Below are 19,002 nucleotides of genomic sequence, written 5' to 3' on the forward strand. Positions count from 1 at the left end.
GCTCTGACTGTCAAACTTCAGAGAGACCTTGACGTCCTGTCTGGAAGATCCGTATCAACGCGGCAAAGACTCAGGTCATCATCTTTCCACACAAAAAATCTCCCAGACTTGTTCCGTCGGTGAATAATAAGATCTGCCTGAACGGCACAGTGGTGGAATGGTCGAAAGAGGTAGTCTACCTCGGCTTAACACTAGACAGCAAGCTGATTTTCAGGGAGCATGTTGACAAAACCAAAACCAAGTGTAACGTCTTGATAAGATCGTTGTATCAACTCATCAACAGAAAGTCTACTCTATCCCTGAAAAATAAGCATGCTGTCTAGTTGCGCCAAATGCCATCACCTTAAACTCCAAAGGATCCAGAACAAGATCCTTTGAATGGTCGCGGACTAGAAATTCTGAGATCCACCTCCTTGCTGGAATTCAGGCATTAGAAGAACGGAGAGTATTCATCCTGGAAAGGCTCAGAGACACCTGTCTGAGATCAAATCATCAGATCATACGTGATCTAGCACGTTAGGTTAAGTTATACTCGTAGTTAGGTAGATTTTTATTTTCAATTCACTGCGTTTGTCTGTATCGCTCCACATTCAATCTCGTGCGGTGTTGCAGCATTCTCGCCCGTGCTGCATTCTTCTCCTCTACTAACAGTATGCATTCGCCGTCAAACCAGTCATTTCTTCGGTCCGGGATTGCAGTACCTAGTGCCGCTGCAGCAGTACTACCTATGGCGAAACGGATGTCCCTCCAGCCATCTTCAAGAGTAGCTGCGCCAAGCTGCTCTTCCGTGGGTAGTGCAACTTTCAGCTGCTGCGCGTAGTCCTGGGCAACTCCGGCGTCCCGTAATGGCTCAATGTTGGGTCCCGGCGTTCGACTTCAACGGGTGTTATGCACCGTCGAGAATTTTGAGCGCATGCAATAAGGTAGTGGTCCAAATCTTTTGTTCGCACTGCGGTATGTGCGGACGTTGATAATATCGGAGAAAAATTTCCCGTCGATTAGAACGTGATCGATTTGGTTTTCTGTGTGTTGATGAGGTGATCTCTAGGTGGCTTTGTGGATATCCTTGCGGGGGAAAAAGGTACTTCGAACTACCATACCCCGAGAGGCTGCAAAGTTCACGCATCGTTGGCCGTTGTTGTTCGATACGGCATGCAGGCTGTTTAGCCCGATTGCCGGTCTAAAGGGTGATACGGTCAAAATTTGGTCAAGGGAAAACGCGTGTAGATCGGTGAAATCGTTTATTTAAAAAATCAAATTAAATTTCTTTTTCAAGTTCAATTAGTATAAAATTCAGGAAAAATATTCAGTTAGGCTTCCGCTTTTCCAAATCCGAATTGCCGGGCCTTACGCTTGACCCCTGCCATCAGATTTTGTACAGCCACCTTGTCCATCTTCTTCGCCGCAGAAAGCCAGTTTGCCTTGAACTGCTGCTCGTCCTTAGCAGTTTTTTGGTCTTCTTTAGGTTCCGCTTGACAATAGCCCAGTATTTCTCAATTGGGCGGAGCTCTGGCGTGTTGGGAGGGTTCTTGTCCTTGGGAACCACCTGCACGTTGTTGGCGGCGTACCACTCCATGGCCTTTTTACCGTAATGGCAAGATGCCAAATCCGGCCAAAACAGTACGGAACAACCGTGTTTCTTCAGGAAAGGCAGCAGACGTTTATTCAAACACTCTTTCACGTAAATTTCTTGGTTGACAGTCCCGGAAGCTATGAAAATGCTGCTTTTCAAGCCACAGGTACAGATGGCTTGCCAAACCAGATATTTCTTTGCGAACTTTGACAGTTTCATGTGCTTGAAAACATCTGCTACCTTTCCCCTTCATTTTGCCGTATAAAACTCCTGTCCCGGAAGCTGCTTGTAGTCGGCTTTGACGTAGGTTTCGTCGTCCATTACCACGCAGTCAAACTTCGTCAGCATCGTCGTGTACAGCCTCCGGGATCGCGCTTTGGCCGTCGTATTTTGTTTATCATCGCGATTTGGAGTCACTACCTTCTTGTAAGTCGATAGTCCGGCTCGTTTTTTGGCTCGATGCACGGTTGTAGACGATACACCCAGCTTATTTGCGGCATCTCGGAGAGAGAGGTTAGGGTTTCGCTTGAAACTACCGGCAACTCTCTTTGTCGTCTCAGCGGCTTCCGGTTTTCGAATTCCCCCCGATCCAGACTTCCTGGCTGTCGACAAACGTTCCCCAAACACTTTAATTACATTTGTAACGGTTGATTTGGCAACTTTTAGCGATTTTGCCAACTTTGCGTGCGAGTAGCTCGGATTTTCGCGACGCGCGAGCAAAATTTTGATACGCTGCTCTTCTTGCTTGGACGGCATTTTGACAACTGAAGAGTGAATTCCAAAATCAAAATAAGAGCAACTTTCTACACACACACACACCTTCAAAATGAGGGGTGTTCAGGTTTTTTAAATGCAAAATTGAAAGAAATACGTCAAGTTGATATTGACCAAATTTTGACCGTATCACCCTTTATACATTGCCTCCCGTCCTACCTGAGCGTTCATGTCACCGATGACGATTTTGGCGTCCCGTTGTGAACAGCCGTCGTACACCTGCTCCAGCTGCGCATAGAACGCTTCTTTCTCGTCGTCGGGTCTCCCTTCGTGTGGGCAGTGCACGTTGATGATGCTGTAGTTGAAGAAACGGCCCTTAATCCTCAAAATTCTTGCCTTGATCGGCTGCCAACCAATCACGCGTTGGCGCATCTTACCCAGCACTACAAAGCCGGTTTGCAGCTCTTTGGTGGTGCCACAGCTCTGGTAGAAAGTAGCCGCTCGATACCCGCTTTTCCATACCTTTTGTCCCGTCCATCAAAGTTCCTGCAGTGCTACGACTTCGAAGTTGCGTGGTTGAAGTTCGTCATAGATTAACCTATCGCAGTCCGGGAAGCCGAGTGATTTGCAGTTCCATGTTCCGAGTTTCCAATCGTAGTCCTTATTTCGTCGCGTAGGTCTGTGCCGATTGTTCCGATCCGTATTTCTTTCATTGGTATTTGGAACTTTATATGGTTTCCAGGGTGACCATCGTGCACAGCTCTGTTTAGAGTCCCACGCTGGCGCTAGGACGGTGATCAGCCGCTCCTAACATGGAGAACAGTCGCCGTTTTGAGCCGCACCTCCATGGGGAACAGACGCTCGGGTTTGGTGAAGCATTTCCTCTATCACCGTACTTTGGTTATCGCGCCACTGTTCGCGTCGCACTTTTTCACTTTGCTATTGCCGGACTGGCAACATTACCCAGGCTACGCCACCCAGCTGTGTCCATGTTTCAGCTGGTAGTGACTCGGAGAGCCGTGAAGTAGGAACTTGTGAGGACCAGAGCTAGGTATTACGCTCCTTCAAGGTTGTCAACTCACCATTTTGTAGCCCAAAAGAACGTTGTCTATTGAAATGATAAGTAAATTACCTCAGCAATTCATATAATTCGAAAATGTTTTCCACGAAAATTTTCACGGTAGAAGTTCAGGAAAATGCTCTAAATAAGCCTAAGCTATACGTGAGCAAACAGGAGCAAAAATATCATTTAGATCAGTTGGTAAAGGCGCAGCAATAAATCAAGAAGTGGCTGGGTTCAACTCGCATTCTTGTCTGCACAAGATGAAGTGACCAGAGTAGACGTTTCAAAAACTCAAGTCAATTTACACAGGCTGATTATAAAAGAAAATATTTAAAGAATGTGTAGTTTTTATTTATGTTTAATCAAAGTTTGCATAAAATTACCCTATTTACAACTTCCATTATTTTTGAGTGTATGATTAGATAAAAACTCGTGGTAATGTTATTCAATCATTACCATATTAAACTGCATCAAGTCAAGTCAAGTTAGTTCAAGATCCAAGAACGTTATTTCATACTTAATAAATTACTTATTTATTTGTTTATTTGTGTTAGCGTGATTTATTTCAATGTTCCTAAATACTAAAAAAAGCCCATATTTTTTTTTAAATTTTTTGAATTTGCGAAACGGTCGGAGAGTTCATTAACTATTGAATAAATCGAGAGTCTATCGTTTTCTTTGTCAAGGTCTTGAATCAAAATGTATTCTAATAATAACAAATTCCATGTGGTCAAAAACAAGTTCAAAATATAAATTTTTTGATGAATTCGGCAATAAGTCTGTAATGATTTACGATGAAGTTTTAAACAACCTTTAAAATGTAGCCGGAAACTGATTTTGAACAAGAGATAAAACACGTGCAAACAAATCTAAAGCAGTCGTTTCTCTATCAGTCATTGATAACGACCCACCCCTAGACCACCTTATTAGCTCGGGGCTAACCATGAAATACTTTTTTTTTAATGAAAACACAAAGCGTTAGAATTCCATAAATTTAAATTGAATTAAATGGAAAATACTAATCCTTCTCTCAATCTTTATACAGGCATTCCACAATAGCCGCCCAGCATGTCATACTTTATCCATATTTTATATACTGTATAAAATCAAACAAAGCATGCGTTAATCACAGCTATCACACATTTAAGAATGATTTTCATGTTTTATGATGTGTTTTTCTTAGAGTGATCATATTGCTCCCATCTACCCAGTTTCCAAGGTTTTCAATGATCCGCTGCTTTTACGTGTCATTTTTTTTACTGATATACTCACCTTCATTTTTATTGTTATATGTTTAGCTTCTTTGCGGCCTTAGCATGCATTTCAAGCCCAACACCTGCCACAATTCACACCACTGTCGGCATGATGACGAAGAATATTTGCAAGTCCTTGAAGCTGCTGGACAATCGTTTAAATACATGAATAAAATATGATCCTTGGAAACCTTGAACCAACTTCGTCACACCAGTAACGAGTGGCACTCGTTAGGGTGTAGGTATGTGTCGAATGGTTCTTGCATGATCAATAATTGAATTATTCTGTGAATGTTGAAGTTCGCAAAGTCCGGGTGTAGTCTCAGGATTTTATTAAATGTGATGAAATTCAGAGGTTGGTTGGAAATACTATCTAACATGAAGCTTTAGTGTGATGATGATGATGGTCCCACCTCTTACCCCTACAAAGGTTTGAGCTGGACGATTTATCTTTAAGATAATTAAATATGACATTTTAACCAGGTTGGCAAACAAAATTAAACTGGTTTCAGTTACAGATATAAATTCCCTCTAGAGCTTACAGTTGCTTCACAGCGATATAAATGTGGAAAAGCTCAGGCGTCAACCTCTTAGTTCGCCTTTTTGTCCACCTAAAATATTCATAAGTATTACAAGCGATCAAGAGTTAATAAACAATCAACAAAGCATCCTATTACACTAGCAACCCCAAAATCTAATGCTATCATAATTTTCAGCAATGTCAGGAATGCTCACGAACTCCCAACATTTGCCAGAAAACTTACTACTAACTCAAGGTATCTTCCAAATAAGCTTAAAAATTGCATTTTTTTTTATCAAATGTTAAATTCAGTCCACTATATCCGTAATACGAGCGCGAGGCTCAAACCTTTGTAGACTACTATTTTTTTACTACTACTATTAAATCAAATATCAAAAATCCATCATCACCATCGTGGCGAACAAAATAGTTTTTGCAGTGCTAGAATAATTATTAAAAAGTCGTTATAACAGCTATCCATACACAATAATCCGTTAAAAATAACTTTGTCAAGATACATAATTTGTCAACTCATAAAAAAAATCACTGCATGACCGTTCAAAAGACAGTGTTAACGTGTGAAATGCAATGTCTCTTAAATTCTGCTAATGTTGTTGCACGTTTAATCTGTCTAGGCATCGAATTGAAAACATTTATTCCTTTAAAAAAATAATGAATTCTGTGAAGCACAAGTCAAGAAATGTGGTGTTATTATTTCATCTGCGTTTCTAGTATTATATCTATGATAGTCACTTCCTCTTTCAATTCGATCACACAAACATCGAGGCAGCAAACCGTTAACTACTTTAAAAATGAACACCATAGTCAAATATACAATTCTTTGCTTCACCGACAACCATTGTAAGGCGTCTAGCATCAAAGTTGAGGAAGTGAATCTAGTACATCTTAAAATCAAACGCATTATTTTACTCTGCAAGCGCTGTAATCTCAAAATTTGTGTTGCATTGGCCAGAAATAAAATGGAAGGTCAAAAGTCAAGATGAGGAGAGATGATTGATTTGTATAGCTGTATTTTACTGGCAATAGTTAAATCGTTTTTCAGTCGACATAGAATTCCATACTTCTTGGCAATTTTCTTGATGATATTGTAAATGTGAGAGTTGAACTTACGTGTGTCATCAATAATCACGCCAAGATATTTAATCTCCCGAACGCGATCAATAGTCTCATCATCAATTACTACAGAGACGTTCTCATTTACTCGATTCCGCGAAATCACCATAAACTTAGTTTTACTTGTATTCAATTTTAACTGCTTATACTTCAACCATCTACTAAGAGAACGCAAATCTTCATTCAAGTGTAAAACGGCATCATCTAAATCCTTAGCTGCAATGAATATCACAGTATCATCTGCAAAAAGATTAAAGTCGCAAAATCGCAAAACACGTCGCAAGTCATTAATATACATAATAAATAACAGGGGTCCTAATACACTTCCCTGGGGCACTCCAAGGTTATTCCCCACGGGACTGGGAACAGAATCATTAAAAACAGTTCGTTGAGTTCTGTCAGACAAATAGCTTTCAAACCATTTATATGCAGTACTCGTAATTCCAAAGCGCTTGATTGATCACAACAATAAGGGCCTAGAAATTGTTTCAAAAGCGCGTTTAAGATCCCAAAAACAGCAACAATCGTATCTTTACACTCCAAGTTATTTTTCCACTTCGCTAATACCAAATTCAACGCGGTTTCACAAGAATGACCTTCCCGATATCCCGATTGTTCTGGTATCAACAAAGAGTTGCTATTCAAATACTCCAACAGCTGGCCTTTAACAACAAGTTCTAAGATTTTCTCTAATGTGTGCAACATGTTGATGGGACGAAACTCTTCGGCTTTAATCGTTCCAGCAACTTTTTGAATAGGGACCACTAAGGATTCCTTCCAAATTTGTGGCACATGTCCAGTTTGTAATGATTCATTAATAAGGTCCAGCAAGATGTGGCCAATGACATGAAAGCAATCTTGAATAACTCTAGCATTAACATTATCTACTCCAGCCGATTTTCCTAATGAAAAGCAAATGACTCTAAGTTCATCTAATGTAATTGGGTGAAAAAGTTCAAATCTACAACTACTATTAACTGGCTGTTTTATTTCGTCAGGTTCATCGACCAATTCAATTGATTGATTAATCAATGAAACACTGTCTACAAAATAAGCATTAAACTTAGCTGAAACTACTTGTTCTGGCTGTTCTAATGTGCCATTAAAAGTTATGGACCGCGGTATGCAATTACCAGGTAAAGATTTCAAAATTTTCCATAACTCTTTGCTGTTGTTTTGATGCTGATCAATCTTCCTTTTTTCAGATCCATCCGGTCCTAGCAAGAAGTACGGTCGACTTGTTTCGCGCTCCGTTGTTTTGGAAGTTTTTTCGGTATTCGCTTGATATAAATTATCAGTTTTTTTCTCACTAAGTGACTCCTGGCATAGTTCCCGGTAAATTGATCGAAAAGTGAGTTTTTTTTAGAAGAAAGTGTCATTTTCGGAAAGATTAATCCGTGCTATTGGAAATTCGCAAACAAATTTGGGCATCATCGTTGCGTGGTCACGCATACGCGCTTACACATACCCGCTCACGTATCATCATCATCGAGTGTGAGCACCCGTTTCTACATCTTCATCGTTCATCAATCATCGTGCGCCTGTGTGCGCTGAGTGCCGCGCCTCGATCAAGTGCACCACAGCGAAGGTCATCCACGCTGCGCGTCGCTTCCCAGTCATCTGTGTAAACGCCTACACATATAACGCTCGGTGGTAGGAGTATAGGATTATCAGATAAGTTTTTGTTTTTTTTCTTGTTTCTTTTACTCCCCCATTAGTTAAATTTTCATTTTGTATTTCTGTGTTTGTAGTGTTTTCTGTGTATTGTGTCTGTTCGAGTTTAAACATCTGTTCAGTGGGAGAGCGTTTTGCGCTCCCACTAGTAGAACAAAATGGATGTTTTGTCGGAAGACGACATGGATGATCATTCATCTCAGAAATCTGATGATGTCATCCCTGGCTCGTCGTCTCAGTCTGTCAATGGGCAGGCTGAGAAAAGCACCAGATTGCGGGCTTACCCGATTGACTCGACCCATGGGTTGTCTATTTTCAGCCCAAAAACAAACCCTTGAATGTTGTTCAGATATCTGATGATCTGACAAAGCGATTCTCTGTCGTGACCGAAATAACGAAGGTTAGGCACAACAAACTTCGTGTGACCGTCGCTAACCTGAAACAGGCCAGGGTGTACATTCCAGCCTCTGATGTGGAGATCGAAGGCGTAGTCACTGAGGCGAGTCTGAACCCCGAGATACTGGAGAAGCAAGCGGTTGGCCGATTCAAGAACCCCTTGCTTCCTCCGGTAAAGATACTGGCCGTTCATAGAATGAAGTCAGTATCGCTCAGCGAGGGTAAAAAGAGTTTTACCCCCACAGACTCGTTTCGGGTGACCTTTTCTGGATCTGCCCTTCCTCAATACATCGAGCTGGGAAAACTTCGTCTTCCTGTGCGGTTGTTTGTACCTCGGTTCATGAACTGCCAGAATTGTAAGCGGTTGGGACATACGGCCTCCCACTGCGGCAACAAGGCACGCTGCTCCACATGCGGGGAGAAGCATGAGGATGGCGCCTGCGCAGCTACTGCACCAAAATGCGTGTACTGCAACGGAACTCCTCCTCATGCTCTCTCGTCGTGCCCGGCGTACAAACGGCTCGGGGACAAAATGAAACGCTCCCTTAAGGAACGTTCCAGGCGGTCTTTTGCAGAAATGCTTAAGACAGCCACGCCATCGACCACTGACAAAAATCCCTTTTCTCTTTTGTCAGATGACGAGACTGACTCTAACTTGGCTGAGGAGGGAACTTCTTTCAGTTTTCCGGAAGGTTCTGCACGGAAACGAAAGCGCATCCGTTCGCGGATTGTTGCAAATAAAGAACCCCAAATCAGCTTGCTCAAATCAAGGAGTGGTGGAAAAAAGGAGACTTCTACTCCTCCTGGATTCCGCAGAACTGATTATACCCAGGATTTTCCACCTCTTCCGGGGACATCCAAAACCCCTGATGCCCCAATTTTAAGAACAGATACCCCTTCTTCATCTGGGCTGTTCTCATTTGATGACATTGTGGACGGTATTCTCAAATACCTCAACATTTCTGATCCTCTGAAAAGCATTGTCCTCACATTGCTTCCCACTGTGAAATCCTTCTTGAAGCAATTGACTTCAAAATGGCCCCTTCTTGCAGCTATCATCTCCTTCGATGGATAATTTTCCAAACGAGGTCGGGGATTTGATCACTGTCCTACAGTGGAATTGTCGAAGTCTTATTCCGAAATTAGATTCGTTCAAGTATTTAGTCCAAATTGGAACGTAATCAATATCGTTGTTTACGTATTGCCCTTGGCTGTATGCATTCAACACACAATATGAGCCTAGAGGTACTAGCGGGCGTAAAACCCCTGCAAAACCGTTTCTGGGAGCTCTCATTAAGAATATTGATTAAATGTAGTGTCAGTAACAACCTTGTGATTGAAAACTTCGAAGAAATGCTCGAATTGAGCATCCAGTCTAGATTCGTGCGAATCTATCTTAATTATATGTCATCGGATATTAGCCTTCCTTGCTATAACCCCTCTCGTGTATGCTTTACTAACTACAGTTCCCCCATTGGCTATGATCTCTCCATGAAACAGGCTATTCAAGGAGTTCCAGATCAACTTCGACCTATCTCAATTCCCCGCATTTTTGCTGAAAAGTACCAACAAGTCAATTGCAATAGAAGATTTTTCACTGATGGATCACGCATTGATGGATCCACTGGCTTCGGCGTCTTCAATGAATACTCAACCGCCTTTCGGAAACTTCAGGAACCTTGTTCCGTTTATGTTGCTGAGCTAGCAGCAGTTAACTTCGCATTGGGGATGATTTCCGATATGCCCATAGACCATTACTTCATCTTCTCGGATAGTCTCAGTTCGATTGAGGCTATTCGGTCGATGAAACAAGGTAGGCACTCATCTTATTTCCTTTCAAAGGTAAGGGAGCAGATGAGTTTGCTGGTCGAAAGATCATATATGATTACCTTTGGCAATGAGATGGCAGACTCTCTGGCAAAGGTGGGCGCACAACAAGGCGAGATTTATGATAGAAGAATTTCACATGATGAATTTTTCCCATTAGTACGTCAGAGTTCTCTTTTAAGTTGGCAAAACGATTGGACAAATAATTCTCTTGGGCGGTGGTTACATTCCATTATTCCAAATGTTTCTTCGAGAGCGTGGTTTAAAGGTCTGGATGTAAGTCGGGGATTCATTCGAGTGATGTCAAGACTTATGTCCAACCACTACTCGCTAGACGCACATCTCTATAGAATAAACCTCGTTGACAGCAATATATGTAGGTGCAGAACCGGTTATGATGACATCGATCACGCAGTTTGGTATTGCCCGGGTAATGACGCCTCCAGAGCACGTCTATTGGATACCCTAGTGGCCCGAGGTAGACAACCCTTCCGTGAAGTAAGAGATGTATTGGGAACACGTGATCTTCCCTACATGCAAGCGATCTACGAATTCCTTTGTTTGTCTGATGTTAGAGTTTGGTGTGACTATCCCCTCCTTTCCAAATAATTTCCAGCCATTGTGTCCCAGTCTTATTATCCTCCTGTTCCTGTGCTACTTGCCCCTGCCCAGCCAGGATTTGGTCAGCCGTCCGAGAGTAGTATCTGAAGGAGGCTTCAGAAACCAGTTTCCTACCTAGATCCTTCCAATTGAAATTGTTACCTATTAACCTCGAGCCCGCCACGAGTAATTGGTACCCAATAATAACCTAGAAATACTGCTATTTAAAATGTAAATCAAACATTACTGATTTTGGCTCCGCAAAGTGTCACACACGACTGAGCCTAGTAAATAAACGAACTAGTTAAAAAAAGTATTTAGTCCATAACAATAATTGCGATGCATTTGCCCTCTGTGAAACATGGCTCTCTTCAGAAATTGATCTCCCTTTTTACGATTTTAACATTATTCGATTGGATCGTGAGGATTCGCGTGGAGGAGGGGTACTTTTGGGGATCAAAAAGTGCCATTCCTTCTATAGAGTGAATCTTCCCGAATTCCCCGGGATTGAAGTTGTCGCATGTCAGGCTACCATTAAAGGTAAGAGCCTTTGTATTGCTTCTGTATATATTGCTCCTAGAGTCTCTGTTAATCGCAAACAACTTTTCGACATATGTGCGGTACTTCCCGCTCCATGGTTGATCATGGGAGATTTTAACTCCCACGGTACAGGCTGGGGGGAACTGTACGATGACAACCGTTCTACTTTGATTTATGATCTCTGCGACAACTTCAACATGACAATACTTAACAATGGAGAAGTAACACGTTTGGCTGGTCCATCCTCTAATGGTAGCAGATTAGACCACACCTTTTGCTCCAATTCACTATCGTTGGATTGCACTTGGCATGTAATCCAGGATCCGCACGATAGTGATCATCTGCCGATCAAAATTTCGATTGCTCAACTCGTCAGAATCCGTTAACGTCGCGTATGATCTAACCCGTAACACCGCTCCTTTTTTGTGATGGCAACAGCGTCACCACCACCTCCATTGTCTTCTTCGAGCACTGATAATTGGTTGCTTTGTAGCACACGGTTTTCAGCGTCGATCATTGACGCTCCGGTCTGTGTTCGGGCCTTCTTCGTAGGGCCCCCTACTGCCTAGATGCGCTAGTACGCTGACGCACCATCTGGTTTTTGGCAAGTTGAACCAAATTTGCCAGAGCGTGTGACGATGACGGCACTTCCACGGCGCGAAACGAAAAATCAACTCGAGAAGGAGAGCGGGAATTCGAACTGAACTGAACTGCTTGACTGTCAAGCAGAGAATTGATGAGCAGAGGCACCACATCAGTGCTGTTTTATATCTTTTCATGTTCAAGCAGAACAATAAGCCAACCAAGTGGTACTCGATTATGACGACTGGGTTTGGGAAAAACGTTTATTTCATGAAAACAGTGATAAAATTATCATTTGTACATTTTTCAAAAGTTTTTTTTTTATTCGATTGCCAGTGGGTTCAACTCGTCAGAATCCGTTAACGTCGTGTATGATCTAACCCGTAACATCGATTGGACTAAGTTCCAATCCGCGATAGACGATACAGTATCGTCAGTGGAAGAGCTTCCGCCGTTGGAGGAATATAATTTCCTCTCTAATCTCATCGTCGACAGCGCACTTCAAGCTCAAACACGACCGGTGCCGCGATCGTCTATTCGTAAGAAAACACCATCGCCCTGGTGGGATCAACAATGCACGGAGGTTTACCGTAAAAAGTCCGACGCGTTTAAACTTTTTCGGAAACGCGGAACACGCGAGCATTTCAACGCATACACATCTCTTGAACGCGAACTCAAGAGCCTCATCAAGGCCAAAAAACGGGGTTACTGGCGGCAGTTTGTATACGGATTGTCGCGCGAAACGTCTATGAATACGCTTTGGAGTACGGTGCGAAGAATGCGTAACCGGTCTACTAACAACGAAAGCGAGGAATGCTCGGATCAATGGATTCTTAAATTCGCGCGAAAAGTGTGTCCGGATTCCGTGCCGTCGCAGTTGATTCCTCGCGAAACCGCGAATTCGGTAGACGAAATCAGTCACCCTTTTTCAATGGTCGAACTTTCACTCGCTCTCCTTTCGTGTGGCAATTCTGCCCCGGGATCTGATAGAATCAAGTTCAACTTGCTGAAAAACCTCCCAGACGTCGTCGATTTAGCTACATGGGTCTCCCCCAAGGCTCATGTTTAAGCCCCCTTTTGTACAATTTCTACGTTAGAGAAATTGACAATTGTCTTAGTGACAATTGCACGTTGAGACAACTTGCAGATGATGGCGTAGTGTCTATCACAGGGCCAAAAGAGGTTGACCTGCAAGGACCCTTACAGGATACCTTGGACAATTTGTCTACTTGGGCTATTCAGCTAGGTATCGAATTCTCCACGGAGAAAACGGAGTTGGTCGTTTTTTCTAGGAAGCATAGCCCAGCACAACCGAAGCTTCAACTTTTGGGTAAACCGATCACTCATTCCATGTCTTTTAAATATCTCGGGGTCTGGTTCGATTCCAAATGCACCTGGAGATTCCACATTGAGTATCTGAGACGAAAATGCCAACTAAGGATCAATTTCCTTCGATCAATTACCGGAACGTGGTGGGGAGCCCATCCACAAGATCTTCTGACGTTGTACCGGACAACGATTTTATCGGTTTTAGAGTACGGTAGTTTTTGCTTCCAGTCGGCAGCTAAAACGCACATCATCAAGCTGGAACGGATCCAGTATCGTTGTCTTCGTATCGCGTTAGGATGCATGCACTCGACTCATACTATGAGTCTCGAAGTGCTGGCGGGCATGTTGCCACTATCCGTCCGTTTTTCAGAGTTATCTCTGAGGCTCCTCACCCGTTGCGAAGTAATGAACCCACTGGTGATCGAAAATTTTGAGAAGCTTCTGGAGCTAAATCCTCAAACATGTTTTATGACTTTGTACTACCTATATTTAACACAGGATGTCAGCCCTTCAAGAAATATTCCTAATCGTGTAGTCTTCTCCGATTTCGGCAATTCAGTGAATTTTGATTTATCTATGACGCAGGAAATCCACGGAATTCCAGAGCATCATCTTCGTATGATTGCTCCGTCATTATACGCTGCAAAGTTTGGCCATGTTGATTCTGCAAGAACGTTTTTCACAGATGGATCTCTAATAGAGGAGTCCGCTGGTTTTGGTGTATTTAATGAATTTCATAGCGCCTCTCGAAAACTTGAAGCTCCTTGTTCTGTGTATGTGGCTGAACTGGTAGCAATTCACTACACTTTGGAAACTATTGCTTCACTTCTTCCAGACCACTACTTTATTTTTACGGATAGTCTCAGTTCTGTCGAGGCTATCCGTTCCATTAGGCCGGTAAAGCACTTCTCGTATTTTCTCTTGAAAATACGAGAACTGCTCAGTGCTTTATCCGTGCGCTCTTTCATAATCACCTTCGCGTGGGTCCCTTCGCATTGCTCAATTTTGGGCAATGAGAAGGCGGATTCACTTGCGAAGGTGGGCGCTATGGAAGGCGACATTTATGATCGACAGATCGCCTATAGTGAATTTTTCTCTATTTATCGTCAGCAGTCGCTCGTTAGCTGGCAACATCAATGGAGTGAAGGGAGCTTGGGACGATGGCTACATTCAATTATCCCTAAGGTGTCGAAGTTTGCATGGTTCAAAGGGTTGGACTTGAGTCGAGACTTCATACGCGTGATGTCTCGTCTCATGTCCAATCACTATTGTCTAAACGCTCACTTGTTCCGTGTGGGGTTGGGAGACAGCAATCTCTGTGAATGTGGACAAGGTTACCAGGACGCTGATCACATCCTTTGGTCTTGTGCGGAGTATCGTGGAGTCAGATCACATTTTTATGATTCCCTTCGGGCTCGAGGTAGACAACCTAATGTTCCAGTGCGGGAAATTTTGGCTAGACGCGATCTGGAGTTTATGAAACTCATATATGTTTACTTTAAGGATATTAACCTTAGATTGTAAGTTTGATTAACCTTGTGTTTAGTTTGTATTTTGTACGTGTGGGTTTTTTTTCAATGTTTGTTTTCAAGATGAATAGAAATAATTTCATGCTTTAGGATTAATTAAATAGTTGTATCGTAAACCACATTTCAAACCTCCTTCTTCCCTTTTCCCATCCAAAAAATTGTAAATCTCCATTAACCTCGAGACAACCGCGAGTACTCGGTCCAGTTCCTTTAACTTTAAATTTAAGACAGTAATAATGTATAACGCAAAGGATAACTCGGCTCTGTAAAGTTTATTCGATTGAGCCTGTACAAATAAAGTAATTATAAAAAAAAAAAACTTAACACATTTGGTAAATGACATCAGCATAAAGAAAAAAAATGTTGCTATTTTTCAATACCTGGAAAGCCTTATTAAAATACAAACTTAGAATGGCTAAGAAAGACGTCGAAAAAAGGATCACATTTCATGGATCATTGCGGAGTTTGTTTGATATCGGGAAGAATTTTAAGGCAAAAACCCGTGAAGAAAAGCAGGCGATGCAATATTTGCAAAAACAGCGGGAACAAGCTCATCTTGAAGAAGAAACTGAGGTTCTCCCTACCAATGAAACCATTTCGTGTAGTGATTTTGAGGAAGCAGGATCAAGCCAAAGACCGGATCAAATTTGTAGTGCAACCTCAATTGAAACATCATCACAAAACGACAGCCAGGCTGGGTCAGTGTACTCGCCTAGTACATCCGAAAGAGCTTATCCAAAAACAGGTACGTTGTGATGTTTTACTAATGTTTTTCTTTTCATTTAGATTATACACCTATTACCATCAATATTAATATATTTTGAACGTTCTAGGTTCTCCAAAATTAGCTTTGACACGTAAATCGCAACTGATACGAGTTGTTACAGTTGAGGTAGCTGCTGCATTGGACCGCTGTAAAGTGTCTGATCGAAATGCTGTGTTTCTAATATCATCGATCGCTAAAGCTTTAGGGCACGATGTTTCATCATTATTGTTGAACAAGGAATAAGTCAGAATCGCCAGAGCAGGAATTTTTACTTATAAATGCAACATGATTTAAAAGCGTCGTTTAAGCCAGATATAAATTTTACAGTACATTGGGATTCTAAGCTGCTACCTAACATATTACCATCCAAAGATGTACCAAAAACCGAGCGCATGGCCATAGTTGTATCAGGCGAAGGCATTAGCAAATTATTGGCTGTTCCACCCATCGAAAACTCTACGGGGGCACAACAAGCAGAAGCGGTGTACAATGCAGTCGTCGAATGGGGGCTTGCGGACAGGTATGATCTTAAATCTTGTATGTTCACCTCAGAATTCTGACTATTTTATCGTTTGTTTTCAAAATTATGTTAACATCTTTTGATACTACTGCATCAAACACCGGTAGAAAAAAAAGGTGCGTGTCAGTACCTGGACAAATTGTTTAAGAGGCAGCTTATAGACCTCCCTTGTAGACACCACATACATGAACTGCTACTTGGTAAAGCTTTTAAAATTCTGAAATTTGAAACGTTAAAGTCTCCAAATGTTGAGATTTTTAAGGAATTCCAATCAAAATGGCACATTTTGGAAAAGACTTCATACCACTCAGGTATGGATGATGATTTTTTAAAATAGCTATTTCGGAAATAGAAAGATTGGCGTTATTGGAGTTTTATGAAAAACAAATTAGAGAGCAACACCACCGTGGTGATTACCGAGAGGTTCTACAACTTGCCATTTTATATTTCTGATGAAAAGTTGTGGTTTTTCATATATTTTTGAATTTTTGGACCACCCTAATGAAGAAAAATTGGACCACCCTAGTGAACTACTTCGTATTAGATCCTAAATGGTGGTTTAATTCGATATATAAGCAGGTTGGAGACAATTTTGAACAGTTTTAGAAGCCGACTCATCAATCTTCTATATTTCATATAGAACTCATGAAAAAATTCTAAGTCCCAGAAAGTCGATTTTTGAAAAAAAAATTTCCCCCCCTGGGAGATTTTCGAGAGTGAAAAAAGTCAAACTTTGACGCGTTTGTGCCACTCATGTCCGATTGCGCTCAAATTTTGCATAGGGTCATTTTTCGAGGCAATAAACATTTTGTATATGGTTTTTCCTCTCCCGTCATATGACGCACGTTGCTTGTTGATCAGCATTCAAACATTGAAAGAACGTCGGGATTACGTAAAGATTTCTTTATCAAACAATATCATTTCGCAAAGCATTGTCTAAGCTGATCTATTGTCAAGGTAAAATATGTATGCACCGTTCCGACAATTACGCAATCGACACTTGTTCGCAGTAAATCGCCATCGGACCAATTACGCTAAATTTGTACCTGTAAATCAGATGCTGACTGTTTATAATCATCATTGTGAAATGATTGACCTAAATATGCCCTCAACAGAATTAAAAATATATTTTTAGAACCCTGCAAAGTCATAGAACATAAGTCCTTATGTTTGCAGCTGAGTTATTGACGAAAGAGAAAGTCGATGAAGAGAATCGATCAATGCAAATAGGACCTTTTGAAATGTTTATCTAGATGTAGTCTACGATTTGATTGATTGACGAATAAAAAATAAATGAATATTCACATCATACACTCTAATAGGTTTAGTGTTGAAGCTTGTGAACTAACGCATCGATACAAACTTGAATTACTCATTTGTGCACTGTGAAATCATTGATTATACCGATTTTTTCTGCTCGATAGAACGGAAATGGACGATTACGACGAAGTAGCGCTCTACCCTATATGATTTAAAGCTATGTTTTGTTGTTTTGTGAAGTCTTTCGTGTTTGCGTTTGAAAGTTGCTTTCGGTAGTCTGCTCTATACCGGTACAGGGGCACATGGAACAAGTTTATATCAGTTTATTCAGGCAAACAATGTTTTATACAACTAGCTTTTGTCTGTATTAGCTGGTCCACTGATAAAATGGTTTGTTTTGCAAGTGATTTTATAGATGCGCGAAACTATTTTTCGAACAAAACTAGCACCTCACGTGAACGGCATTAGGCACCAAACCAACCATTTATTTTTTACTTTAAAAATGAATTATTTGTTTGCAATGTAACACAAAGGGAAAGAAATAAAGTCAATTTTAAATTGTGTGCGTGAGTCGACAATTTCCTATTTGCGATAAATTAGGGCAAATTAACATTAATTAGATAGAACGTTGCATAGTTATTAACTTGATCCACATCGTCATTGTACTGGTAAAAATCTGAAAATACAAATTGAAATCATTCAGTACTCCTAATCTAGGTAAATAGAGGCTGCACTTACTAAGTTTGTTAACATCATACTGGCTACCAATACACTCCATCACCAACCGGTGCGCCAGACTGCATCTGTCGCAGGTACTCGAAGCTCGCACGTCTTTTATGCATTGCGTGACATTATGGTAGAACTCGTCATCATAGCCTCCGCACGCAACGTAGAACCGCTCCAGGTTAAGGCCACCGTTATCACTATACAGACCTGATCTGATCATGAAACACCGCAACAGGCATCGTGAGTCCTGCAGAGAATAGTCCGTGTCATTCAGCACCTGGAGAAATCGCTGTTTAGAAAATCCCATCATAGTGGCACATTCTCTGTAGATCTGTTGCTCCTGTAACCCACTAGAACGTACGAACTTTGGTATATCCACCATCACCTCTCCGAATTGGTCCAGATAGCACTGGATGGACTCGCTCGCTCTGATACATTTTTTCTCCGGTGCAATCTTTGGAAGCTTAGCGCTCAAACACCGCTGGGTTCGGTTGAAGTTGCACCGATCAACCGGACTCGGTTGGAAGAATCGATCGTAAACTGACTGCATTCCGGTCATATCGTTCCAGTCATGAGTGAGCAGCGTTTGGCACCGGGCCATGCAATTTTCCGGGGGATTATACTGGTGACACTCGACACCGGTCCGCTGAAGGCTTTTTTCCACGATCTTGTGCCGATCACAATCCACACTGCTCACAAAAATGACAACTGCTAAGGCCAAACTGAAGTGTTTCATCGCCACCGAAGTTCTTTGCTACGTAGATGGAACGTTACTAGAGATACCCGATGGCATGGCGGTTGAATTTATGACTTTTTATGAATGGACTGGTCTTGCAGTGAAAGCACGTACTTTCAGTTCCCAGGTGAACTGCCCAGAAACTCGATAGAAAAATGGCATCAGAATCACGTTTTGGCTTGACAGGAAGTTTTTCCGCTTGATAATGTGCAATCCACATTCCTTCCGTAAACTTTCCATTCATCACAAATTCAGTGGAG

General features: G+C 41.7%; 1 protein-coding gene across 1 annotated transcript; it reads right to left on the minus strand.

Annotated features, from left to right (window-relative positions):
• Positions 1-17,876: 17,876 nt before the first annotated feature.
• LOC135701084 (general odorant-binding protein 45-like) lies at positions 17,877-18,742 on the minus strand. The gene is made up of 2 exons (XM_065221797.1): positions 18,019-18,742; positions 17,877-17,956 (listed from the first exon to the last, which is right to left on the minus strand). The coding sequence occupies exons 1-2, from the start codon at positions 18,740-18,742 to the stop codon at positions 17,877-17,879; spliced, it is 804 nt and encodes a 267-aa protein (XP_065077869.1).
• Between the last annotated feature and the right edge of the window lie 260 nt (positions 18,743-19,002).

The sequence above is a fragment of the Ochlerotatus camptorhynchus genome, unplaced genomic scaffold (genome assembly GCF_037179485.1).
Source record: "Ochlerotatus camptorhynchus isolate MF236.1 unplaced genomic scaffold, CSIRO-AGI_Acam_v1.1 ptg000149l, whole genome shotgun sequence".
In the NCBI taxonomy this organism is placed as follows: Eukaryota; Metazoa; Arthropoda; class Insecta; order Diptera; family Culicidae; genus Ochlerotatus; species Ochlerotatus camptorhynchus.

Coding starts and splice junctions, on each gene's coding strand:
- LOC135701084 (XM_065221797.1), bottom strand. CDS start 18,742: ATGAAACACTTCAGTTTGGCCTTAGCAGTTGTCATTTTTGTGAGCAGT. Junction 17,957..18,018: donor GTATGATGTTAACAAACTTA/GTAAGTGCAGCC, acceptor TTGTATTTTCAG/ATTTTTACCAGTACAATGAC.